This window comes from Pholcus phalangioides, unplaced genomic scaffold (assembly GCF_987345545.1).
Source record: "Pholcus phalangioides strain wild (caught in Gottingen) unplaced genomic scaffold, Ppha-v1.0 ptg000017l_1, whole genome shotgun sequence".
Classification (NCBI taxonomy): Eukaryota; Metazoa; Arthropoda; class Arachnida; order Araneae; family Pholcidae; genus Pholcus; species Pholcus phalangioides.
Window position 1 is genome coordinate 35968185 of NW_028301610.1, and position 20327 is coordinate 35988511.

Here is a 20327-nt window from a genome sequence, read left to right on the forward strand (position 1 = left end):
TCATCAAAATGAGACTCTTATTTGCATTGCGTATCAAGTAAGTTTTACAACACGAGATGACAGCTAGATCGATATTGATTGTTTTTGTTTTGGCGGGAACTTGAGTTTTTTTGTAAGCGTAAACAACAGGTGGTTTGTAAATGTGAGCAACCATTCTTTTGCAGCTGTGACAGATAAGAAGGATCTACCAAGGTGAAAAACCGTCCTCATTTAAAATATTTCCTCTATGAAATTGCTTGTAACATTGCTCTCCTTTATGAAATTGCTTGTAACATTTAAAAATGGTGACCCAATATGGACAGTTATGTCCTAGGACAAGGGACATTTCTGCCAAACGATAATATGTGGGCAGTCTACGTAAAGAGATTTTTCTATTTTCATCTACCCCGAAATCTTTTTACCTTATTAATATTACTGATAAAAAGAACGACTGATCATAGTGCTAGATCACCTAGTGTATAAAGAATTTAAGTTCCCGTCAAAACAAACTATAGATCTCGGTACCAGCTGTTATCTTGAGTAACAAAACTTCCCCAGTGTCCAATATAATATTAGTACTAGAGATGCCTTGTTTTGGATCGAGAGTGTGTCTTACCTAAATTTTATCAGATAAAGGGGCATAATATATTTAAATCTTATATCTGAATTTTTTTGTGGGATTATCTAGTCATTCCCTGCCTAGTAATTCGTTGATGCATGCTTAAATAAAACCGTTTGTTCAGATGGCTTCAATTGAAAATGCACGTTTTCAAATAACGAGGCACCTTTACTGACAAACTGCGGCGATGTACATCGCCAATATCTGCAGTTTTTGCCAATTCCACGATCATAAAACACTAAAATGTTATGAGATTCTTTTCAAAAATATTCCTATTCGTTCACCTTGGGTTTTATGAACGAAAAATATCCATCCGGAGTGTCAATACCACCTTTTTAAAACAAAACTGTGACGGACACTGCCGTTTGCAAACAATCTAGCCTTTAATGATAAAAGATTGTAGACAATTAGATACTACGCAAACGATTTATTGTTTCCGCAATAGATCTGCTTTTATTATATACCATTTATTGCTCGTTAAGCGTTACGCTTCATAAAGCACAGACCTTCACTGCTAATCATGACTGAGCTGTGAATTGGGATTTTCCCAAAAAGTACACTTCCTTTCCATGTTTTACATGTAAATTATAGTATCTCATGAAGCATGTGCAGTTTTGAATTCTACACGCCTTTAAGTCATTAGAATCCAATTCTTGTCACTTTAATTCTTTATCACCTATTCATTCTCATTTGCTCGTTGTAATAGTACCGAATCTTTTCGATTTCCCCATACGTTTTCTCACTCCCTGTGGAAATCCTTATTTATCATTTATACAGTCTTACATTTGACATGAAATTATATCATCTATATATATTATTTTGTTTTAGTTGTTCAAAGTTTTCTGACACGCACATATAGTAGCAATGCCAATTTTTAGATAAGAATAGACATCTTGGTGGATAGACTCTTGTTTTTTGTTTTTTTTTTTGTTTTTTTTACGTAGTTGTCTTGTGAGTTTAAATAGGAACTAAGTAAAGTTTCACTTACTGATTGTTTTACAAAAGGGGGTTCACGGGTATACATAATATACACAAAACACTTCAAACACTCAACAATATAATGAGTCTTGCCCTTGAGGGTAAATCGCTTAGCATGAATCGAATATTCCAAAACACTGATATGGTGCATACCATCTCAGGTTACGAAACTATATTTCCCATCCACATGTTACAACCCCATACTCTAAGAGTGTGCAAATAACCAGTTTTTTATTCGTATTTAGCCACCTTTGTGTTTAATTAGTGAAGTCCCGAAGAGTTTGCTGTAGTTACTAATAAACTGTGTCAGAAGAATTCCATTTCGGCCGACGTACCAGAAAAAGAAGAAAAAAAACATATATTCATTACGTTCTGTGACCTCATATCGTCAACTACCTGCGAAATGAAAACTGCTGGCTGCATACCTGGGGAACATTCATGTGCAATGGCTTTGCTCTTAACCCTTTCCCCTCTCCCATAAGGGCGACGCTAAATCTCGCGTCGGGACTTCGAAAAGTACTCGCTCGACCGCCCAAGAAATGTTCGTTGCGTAAAAAAGAAACATACGCACACGTGCTTACTCACATCTACTCTCTTCTAGCCCAGCATCCCTAATGAGGTCGATGCCTATTACTATAGGCCTTTAAAGACTACGCGAGAGTGACTGGGTCTCTTTTTTTCCTTTACATACATTCACGTTATATTGGGAGCACACGCGGCATTTGGCCCATTTTTAAATGCGTACCCAGTGACATCTTTGATAAGCTTTTTTTTATTGGTCGTATTTCTTCAAGTTAATTATACAGATGCGATAAGAAATGCAACTTTTTTTTTTCTAATGTCTTGTTGCGTTTGAGAACTTCCCATGAGTCGGTCCTTAGGAAGTTTCATCTGTGAATCGAATCATGTTTGAAGTACGTGAGACCAAAAGTCTAGAAATACGGATACTTTCTCAACATGTTGATATTGATTCGTGGTAGCCGATTGGGTTAAAATGACCATGGATCAACTTATGAAGTTCTCTCGGGGGTTCGATTTGTAAATTCTATTTAAAACTATTTAATACTAGCAAATTCGCAGATGATGTGAAGCTAATGGGGGTAATCGGGAATGAAAGCGATAGGGAGTTGCTCCAGACCAACTTAAACAAGATTGCAGCATGGGCAAATGAATGGAGCATGACGTTTAGCGTAGATAAGTGCATGGTCGCTCATTTTGGTTCGAACAACCCACGGTTCTCTTACGAGTTGAATGGTGTCACTATCCCGGATGCAACTAGAGTCACCGATTTGGGAATTCTCATTGACGAGCGACTTAAGTTTTCTGAACATTGTTCAGCGGTTGTCAAAAAATCGAATAGAATGCTTGGTCTCATTTTCAAAAAGGTCTCTTCGCGTTCTCCTAAAGTCATTCTTCCGCTTTTTCGAGGCTTAGTTCGTCCTGGACTGGAGTATGCTTTAAGGTTTTGGAGACCATACCTACAGAGGGACATAGACTTGGTTGAAGGGGTGCAGAGAAGAGCTACGCGTGTCCTTATTGGCACACAGGGCTTGAGTTATGAAGAAAGACTTCATTTTTTGAATATGTTTACATTGGATGAACGCAGGTGTCGAGGAGATATGATCGAAGTGTTCAAAATTTTCAATGGGATGGATAGGATGGACCATGAACTTTTAGTACACCGCCAATCGACTGCTTTTACAAGGGGACACCAGTATCGATTGGTGAGGGACAATGCAAGGTTATGGTGTCGCAGGGAATTTTTCTCCAATAGGGTTGTTAATAAATGGAATAGCTTACCCCCGGAGGTAGTAAATTGTAACACAATTGACACGTTTAAAAAGAAATACGATAAACATGTTGGGGTAAATCGAGAAGCTATCCATTCTTAGAATAAGACAACCATAAGTATTCTTTATGGGCATTGTATAATATTTTATCATGTGTATATATTGTTTGTAATTTGTGTTAATTGCATTTTTAATTGGGTTGCTGTATTTTTGAAACATATGACAACCATATTTTTATGGGCATCTTTTTATCAGCCACCTCGTTGGGCATTTTGCCTGTTGTGGTGTTGTATTTGTATTTGTATTTGTATTTGTATTAAAAGGTATCGACAGTTTGGCAAAAATCAAAGATCTGCGTGGTAAACGTAGATTCCAACTTTGGTACCTTAAATCTGACCATAATCATATGGGGGAGGGGGAGAGCTCAAATCTATGCTCTTTAACTCGACACAACGCATACCGATCCTCTGTCCTTTCGATGATTTTTGATTCTTTGAATTTGCTCCTTTTGTTGTTACTTTGACTATCACTATGTATTCTTCACTTTTCAATGCTTTGATCACAGAAAGCACCGTATCTTTTCTTTACAAAAAACGCTGATTATATATAACTCGGTTTTATAGGAAGCTTTGGGAGCAGTTTTTTGTTAATTTCATTTACATAGTCCTTCCGAAAACTCCATAATACAGTATCAAAAATAAGTGGATGATGTATCGATTTTTAAAATTTCAAACACAAAAACTCCAGTCAAAATATCTATCAGAATATTTTCGGACAGTCTAGATACAGTTCTGTACAGAATCATTCTTCTCTAGCATAATTAAATAGTAATTTTCAAACATTATGCCTTGAGATCGGTCAGGGGAGCCATGAGATAATTCGGGGATCTAAATGTATTAAAAGTAGTTGTAGGAATATAAATGTTCCTTTCCAGGTTGCCGCTCGAAGCACGTAAACACAAATACAAATACAAAATTAGAAACCACAACAGGCAAATCGCCCAACAAGATGGCTGTAAAAAAGAGTAAATAAAAATATATAAAAATAAATAGTGTTAGAAAAAAGCCCATAAAATTATAATTGTCGTAGTCTAAATACAGCTACCCAAAAATAATAAGCCAGGAGAAAGTTACTAAGCAACTAAAATATCTGCCCAAACAAATATGGTTGGCATTTTTTAAATATGAATATCTTCTCGATTACTCCCACCCACATTATCATAATTCCTCTTAAACGTGTCTATCGTGGGAGAACTCATGACATCAAAAGATAAGCTACTCCATGCATTTACAACCCTCTAGAGAAAAACTCCCTGCGACACAACACAACCTAGAATTATCCTTAACTAATCGAAACTGGTGTCCCCGAGAGTCGAAAATTTTAAACACGTCAATCATATCCCCTCCAACACCTGCGCTCTTCTAATGTAAGCATTTTCAAAAAATCAAGTCTCTCTTCATAGCTGAAGCTCTATGTGTCATCTCAAGAGCACGCGTGGCTCTTCTCGGCAAGTTAGTGCCCCTCTGTAAGTATGGTCTCCAAAACCTAATGGCATACTCCAATCTAAAATGAACTAAGTCCCAGAAAAGTCGAAGGATCATTTTGGGAGAACGCGTAGAGACCTTTTTAAGAATGAAACAGAAAACCTAAGCCGCTCGTCAATAAGGATTCCCAAATCGGTGATCCTAGTTGCATCCGGAATGACACCGCCATTCAACTCGTAAATGTTAAGAGGGTCGTTCGAACCAAATTGAGCAACCATGCATTTGTCAACGCTAAAGGTTATGCTCCAATCGTTAGCTCATGCTTCAATCATATTCAAGTTCGTCTGGAGCTCCCTCCCTTTCACTTTGATTCCCGACTACCCCCCATAAACTTCACGTCATCTGCATTTGAAAGACCAGGCCGATAAGATACTCACCAAAGTACCAAAGTATGTTTAGAGGTTTCGCGAGTTCGATACCCGGTTGGTCCTCGTCAGAATATTCAACGAATCCAGTTTCTCTTTATAGCTCAAGCTTTGCATATCCACCAGTGCTCTAGTGAAGGGGTTTCCACCGTGAAAGCTGTCGCGGAACCCGCAATGTCTACGAAGCTATTCCGCGGTACCCCTGATGATTATAAAATTGTTCCATGAAGCCCTTGTCCAACAGAAAGAACCCAAACTAATTTTGAATATTTCTCTAACTGAAGTGATATTTCAAACCCCCAAGCCCGTCTCGACATCATCGGGGGGGGGGGGGGGAGACTCTCGAGTAAAATGCATACTTTAATTTGAATAATTTGCACACTTTATTCTCAGTATTTCGAATAAAAAAACAGCTCTTTACGAGTATGGAAAATTAGAAAATTCTTTTCTGTTAAAGCTCTCCGGGTTCCAGGATTTTTGAAGTTTCGTCAAAAATCGGCACGTAAAGCAAACGACACGTTTGATTCCACGGAACCCCAAAAAAGCTCTCATGGAACCCTAGGGTGGCTCTCACGGAACCTAATGGTTCTTCTGTGCACCCACTTCAACCAAGTCTATATCCTTCTGAAGATAGGGTCTCCAAAACGGTACGGCGTACTCTAGGCCAGGACGAACTAAGCCTCGGAAAAGAGGAAGGGTGATTATGAAAGAACGCAAAGAGACCTTTTAAGAATCACCCCGAATATTCTATTTGCTCTTTTGGCCACCGATGAACAACTCAGAAAACCTAAGGCACTCACCAATGAGAATTCCCAAATCGGTGACCCTATTCGCATCCGGAATAGTTTTCCCGATGAAACTTGGATCAACCACCCAAGCAAGGGTATACCAAGCAAAAGTGGGGAATATTTAAAATTCTAATCTCATTTCCAAGAGAAAATTACATAAATAATTTACAAATCCCTGTCATACACGGCCGTATTCACCAACACAGTTTAAAATGCAATCGCAGGTGAAAGGATTGAAGATCGAAACGGATTGATTAAAATTGAGGATTTTAACCAATCCGTGTCGATCGCTAATCCTTTAACCTGCGATTGTAGTTTAAGCTCCGTCGGTGAATACGGCCAATAGCGAATCACCATCATATCGTCGACAACACAAGTGCTTCCGAGAATAAAACCAGTGATTATAATAAACCTATATACCGCGGAGTTTTCATTATTATGACGTAATTAAAAACCATGTACAAAGAGAGGATAATCAGATTGAATGAGTATATATGTTATTATAATTTTTAATTTTTATTCTGACGCGTGTGGAATAGCGATGCTGTCCAATCCCCGATAATAAATATACTTGGACGCGTGAATACGAAACGTCACATAAACACAAAAAGTCACCGTTTATCTTTTTTTTGTTTTTTAAAGACAGCTTCAGAGTTCGGTCAAGGAATCACTGTTTCGTAGTCAGCTGACAAAACACGGACAACCGCAGGGCTTTGACGACTCTCGCGAAGAGATCGTTGTCGATCGAGTGATGGCTTCTCTGTAATAACAGAAACGACAGGGAGTTAAAAAACTACCTTGTTTCTGAGCGAAGTTTAGCGGCCACGTATAATAATTGTGTAAGATGTTTACACCTGTAGATAAAATAATAATAATAATAATAACACCGGCGGGAGAGAAAAGAAAAAATAACCTGTTCCTCCTATTATTCTATTCATCCATCCTTGTTGTTTTTTTTTAAATTTCTGCGTGTTTCTCTTCCCCTTTCTTATCTTTCATTTAGTGCTTCGTATTATTAAGCAACCCCTGATCAAAAAGATAATAGATATAACGAGGAAATATTTAACGGGAAGATTCTTGTGGCCAATTGATAACAACAACCTTACTACCCGAAACGTTCCTTTATCAATACGAACTACATTGCTCGTTTTGTGTTGCTTATCAGTTCGATTCTTATGGTGTCATGATAAAGACCGTGTGATATTATTTGCACGTATTTCTTTTTATAAGGTTTGATTTTAAATGAGAAATAATATTTACGCACACTCCGCAAACACCCGAATTACACACAAGTACTTAATCATACGTGGAAGGATCCCATAAGTTCTGGGACGTGTAATTTCTTACCTTTTCTTGAAATACCGATTCACGGACATCTTCCAAATAGAAAAAAAAATAGCTAACACTTTTTCCTGCGCTCGTGTAGCTTTCGGAACTATAGCTGAAAGAATAGAAGTCATAGAATAGAGTAATAGAATTCATAATAGATGTCGTAGAATAGAGTAATAGAATTCATAATAGAAGTCGTAGAATAGAGTAATAGAATTCATAATAGAAGTCGTAGAATAGAGTAATAGAATTCATAATAGAAGTCATAGAATAGAGTAATAGAATTCATAATAGAAGTCATAGAATAGAGTAATAGAATTCATAGAATAGAGTAATAGAATTCATAGAATAGAGTAATAGAATTCATAATAGATGTCATAGAATAGAGTAATAGAATTCATAATAGAAGAAATAGAATAGAGTAATAGAATTCATAATAGAAGTCATAGAATAGAGTAATAGATTTCATAATAGAAGTCATAGAATAGAGTAATAGAATTCATAATAGAAGTCATAGAATAGAGTAATAGAATTCATAATAGAAGTCATAGAATAGAGTAATAGAATTCATAATAGAAGTCGTAGAATAGAGTAATAGAATAGAGTAATAGAATAGAGTAATAGAATTCATAATAGAAGTCGTAGAATAGAGTAATAGAATTCATAATAGAAGTCGTAGAATAGAGTAATAGAATTCATAATAGAAGTCGTCTAATAGAGGTCATCTCTTGCAGCTCACTAGTATGCCGCCTGCGATACTGCTCCTGCCTAGTCTGACGACGCAAAACGACAACCCTGCAGATTTTGTTTAAGTAAAAATGATAATTTCGTGCACCTGCTGAAAATTGGAATAGACTACTTTTATGTTAAAAAAAAAGATGGAATTTTACAAGAGATTTGGTGATATCTACTATGCCGTGGGAAGGGATAATCACACGAATCATAGGCATAAAGTTATTGGAAATATTTGTAGGGCTTAAAAATATTGAAGGGGATCAAACCCATATTTCTATAAGTACTTATGGAGATGATGGTGAATATTGGGGGGGGGAAGGGGCTGCTCGAGTCCATGGGCAGATACAAGTTTACGCCTATGACGAGAATAGATAGTTTAATTACGCAAAGCATGCGTAGTAGGATCCAAAAAATCGGTAACCGTAGAATTCCTCATCTTGAGAATCATCTCCAAAGTGATTTTTCTGTGGGTGACTATACGCCGCTTCTGCCATGGCTCGTACAACTTCTGGAAACTATTTTTTTGCCGCGATGCTGCTTTCATGACACCAAATGACTTATCTGTAGATTTCGTTTTACGCGAATGGACACAAATAAACTATAATGTAAGGGGAGTGGATACCTTTAACATGGTGAAAAATTATACTCTAATAAAAATATCACTAAAAATGCTATTTAACACCATTGATTTATTTCACATTTTTGATTGTATGTGCTACCTTATGCTGGTATAAAGTTTTACATATCTTGGATACTTAATTGTTTTATAAATTTGCGTGCAAAAACTTGCACGCATGATAAAATACCATGACATCAATATAATTGAATAAAAATTGATTCAAAATAAAGGAAACTGTTCAGTTCATGAAATGAAGCAAAAGATTGAGATTTAATTGACTCAATCTCATTTGAAATTAAATTTCAAATTTAAAAATTTTTGAAATTTGAAATTTGAAATAATATTGAGTCAATCGAATCTAAACATTTTGCTTCATTTCATGAACTGAAAGGTTTCCTTTATTTCGAATCAATTTTTATTCAATTATATTGATCCCATGGTGTTTTATCATGTGCGCAAGCTGTTTTTAATACACTTTTTTGAAAATTTACAAAAAATTAAGTATCGTCTGAGACTTCCATGGCCAGCGTACCTCGCTTGTCGCGGAGACCTACGTCCGTTTAACCTCAGAAGATGACTGCCACATATGTGGGCGAAACATCAGGGAAAAAATGCCTTAGACCATGGCCTAATAGGCAGAAAACCGCTTGCAAGTCAAAAAATTAATTATTCAAGATATTTAGAACTTTATACCAGCATAGGATAACACACAGCAATCAAGAACGTGTAAAAAATTTGAAATAAATCAATGGTTAAATAGTGATATACTATATGATATTCCTATTGGAGCATAGTTTTTCACCATGTTAAAGGTATCAACTCTCCTTAAGGAGCTGATGTGCCATTGTAGAAGATACCATTGTCCTTTAGCTATATATCAGTTCATTTACGACGAACTTACTCCCGCAAATAACATAAATTCATTGCCAAATGCAGAACAGTGTACAAGGAGCGTTATTAGGCCGTTACTAGGCTGAGGCCCACAAGAAAATTTATACTTATTGCGAATATTTCTCAGTAAGTTTGAGTTTCCTGTTTGAAATAATCTGCAAAATGAGAAGAGGAGAGGGGAGACAAACCCCTCCTTTTCTTCTGATCATAACCCTTCCAAAGGGGCCTAAATTCTGCCCGGGGACTCGAGAAGACACGCTACGGCCGTGAGAGTAATTTAGACATTTTATGTCGTTTTCAACAGTTTCTTTGTCGTAAACGGCTGGAAATGTAGCAAAGAAGTATGTTCTAAAATGGTACATTATCTTCCTTAATGGTACTTACTTTATGCTTTATTTGTGTCCACTCATCAAACAAAATCTGCAGAACATTGAGGGGGCTGAAAGTTTGCAGTTGTCCCGTATAGGGAATAGGAACTCGTGTGTAACTAACCTCCTTTGCTTATATGATCACATGACTAAGGCTTTGGGTAAGGACAAAAATGTCGATGTTGTTTATCTTGATTTCCAGAAGTTAGTCGATTGAGTCCAACAATTTAAACTCTTGAAGCGTTTACACGAGATTGGAGAAAACTTATGGAATTGGATAGAATCATGCTTGAGAGATAGGTCACAACGCGTTTTGGTGAACGGAAAATTTTCTGATTGGACAGATGGTGAAAAGTGGACTCCCTCAAGGAAGTGTCCTTGGCCCATGCTTCATTCACTTTTTATCGATAAACTCTATCAAAGTATCGATGGGATTGTTGGCGAATTCGCAGATAACGTGAAGCTAATGGGCGTAGTCGGGAATCAAAGCGATTGGGAGATGCTTCAGACGAACTTGAATACGATTGCAGTATGGGCTAATGATTGAAACATCACTTTCGGCATTGATAAATGCATGATTGCTCATTTTGGTTCGAACAACTCGCGTTTCACTTACGAGTTGAATGGTATCACTGTCACAACTAGGGTCACCGTCTTGGGAATTCTCATTGACGAGTGGCTTAGGTTTTTTTCTGAACACTGCTCAGCTGTAGTCAAAAAAACGAATAGAATGCCAGGTTTCATTCTTTAAAGGGTGTCTTCGCGCTCTCCTAAAGTAATCTTTACTTGTATACTTTTCAGGGGCTTAGTTTGTCCTGGACTGGAATATGCCGTAAGATTTTGGAGACCATACCTACAGAGGGGTATAGATTTGGGTTAAGGAGTGCGAAGAAGAGCAACGCGTGCTCTTGTTAGCAAACAAGGCTCGAGCTCTAAAAAGAAACTTGATTTCTTCATTAAAAAAAACGCAAGTGTCGGAGGATATGATCAAAATGTTTAATTTGCAACGGGATGGATAGAGTAGACCATACACCATCAATCAACTGCTTCGACAAGGGGACACCAGTATCATTTCGTAAGGGACAATTCCAGGTTGTGGTGTCGCAGGGACTTTTTCTCTAATAGGGTTGTCAATAAATGGAACAGCTTATCTCCGGGGGCGTGAATTCGAACACAACTGACACGTTTAAAAAGAAGTACGATAAAAATAAATTCATGCTTAGATATGACAACCGTAATCTTTTCTATGGGCAGTGTATTTACATATTACTAATTATTTTCGAGATATTTGCATTTGCTGTACTTTAGTTATGTTTGACATCCATATTTTTTATGAGTATCTTTTTTCAACCACCTCGTTGGACAGCTTTGCCTGTTGTGGCCCTTGTGTTTGTATATACGGAACTCAAGCCCTTATGCAGGAGAGGGAATGGTGCATTGGATTGTATATTTATTAATTATGGAGTGGGGCGGCTCGGAATACTCGTAAAATTTATTGGAGGGGCTCAAACAGCCTCAGCTCCCAGGTTCCGGCGCCTATGATTGTGTGTTAATTCAAGATACATAATTCATGGCTAAGTCATCAAACTTTCGAATCCTACTACGTATAAATAAGTGTTGCACAAACGGGGGGGGGCTGACAAGGCTCTAGCCCTGGGGCCCGGGACAGTTCTCATCATTTTTTGCTTTTTCACGCTATAAATTAACTACAGAAGGGGCCCGTGAAAACTCTGACAGGGGGCCCGCAAAAGATTCCAGCCTGGGGGTCCTTGCTCCAAGATGTGGGGCCATGAAGTGTCGCATTGGCAATTAGCCGATCTATTCTTTTGATTAATTGGGATGCTTCGGAGAAGAAAATATTAAGCTATGTATATATGTTTTGAACGATGGTGTTATCCATATGGTTAGCTTGCCCTGACAGAAACATATTCATGAGGTGGCATGAGGAACTTAAGGTACATTACTCATCAATGAGAATTCCCAAATCGGTGGCCCTAGTTGCACCCGGAATAATTTTCACGATGAAACTTGGGTCAACCCCCCAAGCAAGGGTCAAGGGTATACCAAGCAAAAGTGGGGAATATTTAAAATTCTAATCTCATTTCTAAGAGAAAATGAACTATAATTTACAAATCCCTGTCATATACGACCGTATTCACCAACACAGTTTAAACTGCAATCGCAGGTGAAAGGATTAAAGACCGAAACGGATTGGTTAAATTGAGGATTTTAACCAGTCCGTGTCGATCGCTAATCCTTTAACCTGCGATTACAGTTTAAACTCTGTCAGTGAATACGGCCAACAGTGAATAACCACCATATCGCCGACAACACAAGTGCTTCCGAGAATACCGGAACCTCGTTAAACCTCGTGAGGCATCCACCCCAAGGTGATGAAAAATATAAAAATGCATATAAAAATGAAAAACAATAAAAAAAATGCGTGTTTGTATATATGGTGTTTTTATATAAAATTCCACTTTTTGAAAGGTTAGTTACTCAAAATGGCTCTGGAAGAGAGAGGTTATCTGCACCCTTCTCCTCTCTTCCTGTGTCCCTGCCTCTCGAAAGTAGGTCCTCTATAAGCCCTTGAGCATCGATGGTATATGAAATTTTCAATGTGTGTGTGTCTCTATTTCTTCGACGAGCACATTAGTCTTACTCGTTGACTTTAAAAAGTGACACCAAGCGTCGACGATAACGGATTGAATATCTTAGTTGAGTTATTCAATTGTGACGTTTCATTTTTGTACTTGGAACTCTCCAACCCACAGAAAGACGTCGACAGGCATTAGATAGGAAGATCTGCATAGCCAAGAAATTCAAGATATTACTATTGATGCATTGAGAAAAGATCCAGATTACGTAGAAATACATTCGAGTGTTCTTTTGGCCACCCATATCTCCCTACTTTTTGTATGGGGAAGGGGGGGCTATTGAAAGAATATTCAGTATACGCTGAAAAATAAACCTTGTAAAATTGGAAATTCGTTAAATAATATAATACATCAAGATTCAAGACATTGAAGCTGTTGATGTCGATACTTTGGGTAAAGGATCCTGAATTCGAAGGTAGAAGGAGACCATTCACATTTATTTTGACCAAGTTCTGATTTTGCGTCGTTGAAGTTCAATTTATACGAGTTCCCAAAGCATTAGATCTCAATGACGTAACTTCTTATAGACAAAATTTTGGGACCTGTAACGAGACAATAACCTATCGAGCATATTTGAGGAGCTTATTTTCAAAAGGAAACGTTTTTGCATTACAAATGTAGAAAATAGCCCAACAGGTAGCATACAGAAATGGTAGAAGAATATTTAAATACTCCTATGTTTCTTAGTCAACATTCAAGGGAGTAGTCTACATTTGAATTTCAGAAATGATTTGTTTTGAAAGAAAATTGATGGAAATGTGTTACCTTTAGATTAGAATTAGAGCTGGTCAGAAATCTGAAAAATTAGAAATTTCTACGTCACCTGTTGATTCCAGAATATTTTACCTAGCCCAGGAGGTACCCTTACTACCCTCGATCGAGCACCAACCCTCCTTGCCATGAGAAACACGATCATTCTATAGTGGAACCTCCCATAACGGACACTCCCATAGCGGAAACCTCCCATAACGGACACTCCCATAGCGGAAACCTCCCATAACGGACACTCCCATAGCGGAAACCTCCACTAACGGACACTTTTTTGAATTACGTCGATGAGACTCGATGTATTTTACTATCCCTTAACGGACACTCCTCGTTAGCTAACAAAAATTACAAAAAAATTTGGTCTCATGGGTGACAGTTACCGATAGGTTCTACCAAAAAATACCGAAGTCAATAAACGAGGGGGATATGCTCCCTTTTTGGTAGAAACGACTAAGTTAACATTGTAATTTTTACCAAAAATATTTCCATTGGAATAAACCCTGTTGCATAATCCGATGGAGCTTATCCCAAAGACTCATTGAAACCGTTGAAAAATGAATTTCGAAAAAAAATTCAAATGCTCATTTTTGCTTCAATAAGCTTCTCATTTAAACTTCCATTCAAGATATCAATATTGATGTGTATAAGATTCTGTCTCACAATCAGTTTAATAATTTAGGCGTTCACCGTTTTACGTTGAATGATGTTTTCAGGAGTACAGTACTTTATGAGAGTTTTAATTATGTATAATATATTTATCTCTTGTTTTACGTGTTCTATGTCACAAATATCATAAAATCTGCCGTTTTATGAAACTTTTAAGCAAATCTCTCTTTCCTCTCCATGTCTTTTCAGCATTAGTCGGTGGCGAAAAGAAAAAGCCCGGTAGCGTTTTCTTCGGAACCACAGAGAAGGGTTGTTCCCTGGAACATCACCCGTCCGAGAAACATGCTCTGGAAGGAGGCAAAGAGGCCTACGCTTTCGACAATCCCTACTTCAAGGACGATGAAGGAGACTTGGCCAAGAAGTTGCCCAACCAGGATGCCGCCGAAAAAGGTAGGTAGGGCGTGTGGTTATAAAATAAAAGCAAGAAATAGCAACCAAAACAAACAAAAAAAATACATATAAGCTTTTTTCCATTTCTCTTATAGTGATTATTCATACGTGCTCTTAGCATGACTGTGTATGTGTTCCTTTGAGGCTGTCTTGGCATAGAAGACAAACGAGGGCTTTTCCACCTAGGACACCTACGTCTTGCTTTCGAGGGCCTCTCTCTTCGATAGACTAGTTGTATATATATTCTGTGCTCTTGCTGGTTTCTTAAGCTGCATGTCAAACGTCCTTGAAAGACTACTCTATACTACTTTCTTTACTCCTTTTCTTTCTGTTTTTCTATTTGGACGGGACATTATTTCATCAAGCACCCACCTGGAAGACCTTCGACTCTTAAGACTTACAAGAATAATTCAGAAGTTTTCACCGCAATCTTCATTGAGTGATTCATCAATTTATGGCATGATTATTTTCATCGACTGTCGTTCCACCCATTAGGGGGGAAATTAATCAACCAAATAGTTGATACAGAATACAGTTAGGTAGTTTCTTTACGAGAGGAATTGAATACTTAGCTCAAAGACACCGGACAGAAGAATTCTCGTGGCCAATCTACAATTTAGACTGAAAGAAGGTGTCTAGGAAAGAGCTAATTATATCTGGTTGAAAAACAACTGGAAATCGAGGAACCATTTTCTTCGATTTAATCAACGGGCATTGTTGTTTATGCCAACAAACGAAACTTCTAGTCATTCTGTAAGATTGGATCTTTTCTCATTCTTGATAGAGGTAAATTAAACATGACAATTAAAGAATTTTTTGAAGAGATCTATATTATGGTGTTTTTCTATTCGAAATGTCGTGATTGGGAATTTCATCAACTTTTTCGCGGTGTAAATCATATACTCCATAAACGTGTCTATTCATTGATATAAATGAATTGACAAGTAATCTTTCTTGTCCTTGAATTATGTTAGCATGATGTTTGACAAGACGCAAAGGCTTCGATTACTTGATTATAATTCACACACCATATCATTATGCCTTGGTTGTGCAATCATTTCCCATTTCCAACATGGTTACTTTGCTTTCTGACTGAATTTTTATTCACTTTTATTTCACCAAAACATAAGTCCATGTATGTCGTTGTTTGCTGATATCTCATCTCCATCATATAATCAGTTATGCTAGAGTGAGAATGTACCATCTCTTGGAAACAAAAATTGTATATCAAAGGCGATATTGTCACTGACTCGAAGATGCAGACATGCAGTTGTATAGAGAAAGCTTGATGCGCCATCTGCAATAGCTACCGAACTTGAAACGTCGTCTCTATGAAGTCCCAACAATTGCTGATGGTCAGTGGTGCGTTTCCTATTGAAAAGAACTGAATGCTTTCACTTCATATCTGTCTCTCTGTCTTCTACATTGGATGGTTTGAAGATATAATAGCTTCTGGGGTGTAGGAAAATGAGGTAGAAAAAATATTCGTTCGTATTGCCATTGAATTTCTTTGTGCCATTCACGTTAACAAGCGCCTCATAAAAGAGCGTCACGTCATCCTTGACTAATTATTCCATCACATATTTCTCCCACCCTCAACTACACTGATGGTTATTTAGAGAGAAAATAATAATAAGAAAGATCAATATATATATATATAAAGTGAAAATGACTCAAACGAAACGTTTTGATAAATTACTATGAAAGTAAGCGTTTTTGCTTCGTAATCATTGGTACAAAGGAAAGGTTTATAGAATTAAATAGTATTGTACATGTACCAGCGTGACCGAAATTTGTATTCTTACCAACAACATCATATATCATAGGGAGCATAATAAGTTGTTTTCTCATTGAATGGCATATCGTTAATATCTGTTCGTTTTAAGCAAAGTTCGCTGAGGAGCTCTCTACTAGTCTTGACCATATTCAAAGATCAACAAAATTTATGAAGTGTTTGCCATGTGCATTGATTGAGAATGTTTGTCTTGGACTTCTGAGTTTTTAGTCTTCGTGATCAATTATAGGAAATCTAGGCAAGAAACGAATGAAAAATGATGGGATTAAACGAGGATAGTAAACACAGCAACGTCCTCGGGCATAGGATCTCAACTCCAGTTGCTTGACATGTAGCAACCGAATCTCTCTGCTACATATGTCATTTAGTTCAGTATTCCATTGGCAAGTGTTGCAAGAGGAACCGGTTCGCTTTTAATTGATGGACGCGCATGTTTCTTTCTTTCATGTTACTTCTTTTTTTATTTTATTCTCGGCATGGACCGTCCTTTCGAGTGCGATTCGATCTGACATGCCCCAACAACATCCACTACTACGTATCTCATTTGTGGTACTAAAAGATGTATTGTCTGTAGAATCTGCGTGTTGATGAGTTTTCAGTCCAACAGCTCCCGTGGTTTTCAAATTACATGTCTTTCCGATTGGATAACTTGATGGCCGTGGACATTGACAGTGGTTATGATGAGACTTCCAACCTCTTGTTAACGCTGGTTACACTAACATATGAAAAAGAAGGACGTGTCTCGCAACACCCTCTTATGTTTATTGCACTCTCGATAAAATTGCGGGGAGGTTTTAACGGCGCGTTCAGGCCTTCACGTATTCGGGGAAGCAATCAAGGGCTCTTCCTCAAGAGATAAAATGTTTCGTTCAGATATTTCTAATGAAGTAATATACTCTACAAGCTCTTAAGGCTCTTCATTTCATTATCCGTAAAAAACCATAAAATATGGTTAGGTCACAAATTCACAAAACAGCTCAAGCTTTTTCTAGGTTACCGTTTAATCATTCAAGCTCTAAATTCAGGTAGAGTATCTTTATTGCTCGCGAGGCGAGCACTATGCGATGCTCACTAAACACCCAAGAAAGCTAAACTTTGAACTCTTGGAGTATTGATAGACTCCCCTGATTTTAAATATCTCAACAAGTTGCATTCAAGTATTGGCATTATTCTGATTTGAGTTTGAGCATGTGACAGAGCGGCCATGGTGGTGCTCCTCGTATGATTATGGCAAAGACGGTACTTGTAACTCGTAAAAGGTAGAAGACCCTGTCTTATTCATTATAAAAACGGCAAAAAAGTTTCTCTTATTTACGTATGGTTTTCTCCCGAGGTTTTTCTTATAGTACTTCCTTCACTTCCTTTGATGTTGTGTTATCCCCCTTTTTTTCATTCTGAGATGACTCATTCTTTGTTATAAAATGTTATGCGTGTGAAAAGAGTGAAGAAATATGCATTATCGAAAGAAAACACGTACACAAAAACGTGAGCCCAAACAGACACCCAACCAGGTCTGTTTTTTTGGCTACGTCCCAAGGGTTTCCGTGAATGTGTAAAATACCCTGTCCTCTTTTAGACGGTCTGTTGGCAGCTTGTGAGCCGTGACCTAATGATAGATTTTTTTTTTTCTTTTCGTGGTTCTTAAAAAGGTAAATTTCAATTGTGATGAAAGTCTCAAAATCACTTTTCGTTCGACAAACACGTATTACCGTATTTCAACGAGACGAAAACGAGCCATCGGGGTGACCAAAACGATAAACATCTCCATGCGTGTTATTGATTCCTTTGATTTCAGTTAGGAATTCAACATTTTGCTGAAAAAAATCGGAATTTTTTAACAAAACGGCTAGATGGCCGGGGCGTGTGAAAAAAAAAACGGGACACACATAACATCACTTAACTTATAATTACCCATCTGTAAAAAAGCAACTACTAAAATGGATGTCGAGTCATAATTATTTGTTTAAACCTCTTTAAGTATCAGTGTCTTGCCAATTTCAAGAAAAATTTGAATTTTATAAGACTATGTCTACCTCTAACCATGAGAAAATTAGCCTCTGTGTTCGATTATACAGTGTGTCCTGTAAGTACTAATGCGGCCTTTATCTCATCAACCGTCCATCGTAGAAGTATAGTTCTACTTTAAAAAATGCGCAAAAGGCGTTCAAAAATTACCCGGCACCATTTTTGAGAGAGAAAACAAAGTGTGTAACAAAATAAAAAATCCTAATTTTTATACGGTCCAATTATAAAATAGTTGCCCTGTCTCTCCTGAGGCCAACAGAAAAAAAAAATTCCGTATTTTTAAGTGCAATATTTGTTGAGATATTCGAATTCAAAAATTATTGAAAGTTGGGAAAAGAAAGCGTAAATAATTGAAGGGGTGTTTCTTCCATTAGTTTTTTTGCTGTTCTTTTATAACTTTTCTTCGATTATTGGATACGAATATCTTAGCAAATATTGCACTTAGAAACATGGATTTTTTTTCTGTTGGCCTCAGGAGATACGGGGCAACAACTTTGTAACTGGAAATTGGAGAACAAGGGAGGCCGTATAAAAATTTGGATTTTTCATTTTGTGACACGCTGTATTCTCAATCTTAAAACTGGTAAAAGGCGTTGAAAAATTACCCTGTGAGTATTTTTTTAATTGGAATCTTACCTGTACGTTGGGCGGTTGATGAGATAAAAACCACATTAGCACTTACAGGACACCCTGTATAGGTTAATTCTACGCCTACATATATATTTCAGACTCTAAATTACTTAAATTATATAAGAGGTCAAACGCGCGCGTCACACTCTCATTGACCAGATGAAGTTTTATGACCAATTTATGGATGATCATCGCTATCATTCTTTGAAGCTACAGACAGTGTCGTCTTAAGGCATGGGCCCACCCGGGCCTCACAAAAATGATAACTGGTTAAAATTTTCGAGAAATTTCTAGGGGTAGAGTATCAGAAAAATCAGTTGGCCTGGGGGCCCGATGCTCTTAAGATGGCCCTGGCTACAGACAATGTTGCACGGAACCTATGCCTAACTAAAACATCATGGATTTTATTTACGATACATACCCGATTAGAAACTGTGGTATTTCAATAACTTGTGGAGCCGTAATCAAGTTCTTCTAGAAACTGAAGGGATGCTGTAGCTCAGGTCGATATCGTGAATGCGAGCCGATCTCCCCGTTAAAAAGTATCGCCACAGAGAGCAACAGGCCTACAACGTTACAAATATTCAGTCATTACACTTCACTCACAATTTGAAGTATAGATGGCAGCACTGAAATATCATACACAACACTAGCTACACACTCAGACTGTTAGGTGTACACACACTCACTTTGTTCCAGACTCTGCCACGAAGCTGGGCTGGAAGAGATCTCGGCAACGGGATAAGTCCGGTGGCAGAGACCCTGGCGTTCATTCATTCAGCCCAGGTCGATAAGATACTCGCCTAAAATACCAAAGGATGTTTAGAGGCGGCGGAATTCGATACCCGGTTCATCCTTGTCAGAAACTTCCCTGACGCCTGCGGGGGGGGGGGAACAACAAAAACGGCGACGTGACCACAGAAAAAAGATGGTCACCGCAGGAAGTCCCACATCGAGGGGTTAGCGCACCAACCTCTCGACGAGTATCGGAAAAGGCTACCGTTCGGAATCGGTAATAAATTGTAGGTCCCGGTCTAATTAGCCCAGAAACACGACCGCGGTTCGACAAAAAAAAAAAAAAAAATCAAATAATCTTAGAAACTGAAAAATCGAGACCGAAAAGAAGATTTACAAAATGTACCACCGATCAGTCGTTCTCATTCCTAGGCTTTTAGTAGCGAAACAAGAGCCGTTTGGATGTCTACATCAGAAGGAAAAAAAAAATGATAATAATAATAAAAGGGACCTCTGGTCAGCAGGTTAGCTAATTTCACCTTCAAAAGGCCGTATCCATCATTACAGGCCATACTCTGGCTAGGCATTTTTTTTTTTAAATATTCAAGTGAGACCTTGAGGTGTGGCTTACGATCATTAAATATGGAAGGGGGGGG

At 37.8% G+C, this 20327-nt stretch overlaps 1 protein-coding gene across 3 annotated transcripts in view; it reads left to right on the top strand.

Annotated features, from left to right (window-relative positions):
• Positions 1-20327, top strand: part of LOC149072962 (uncharacterized) — a 75532-nt gene that overhangs the window by 25700 nt on the left and 29505 nt on the right. For all 3 annotated transcript variants that reach the window (XM_089246301.1, XM_089246299.1, XM_089246300.1), the window contains exon 2: positions 14286-14486. In XM_089246301.1, coding sequence (XP_089102427.1) covers positions 14286-14486 — 201 coding nt within the window. The remainder of the gene's footprint in view (positions 1-14285; positions 14487-20327) is intronic.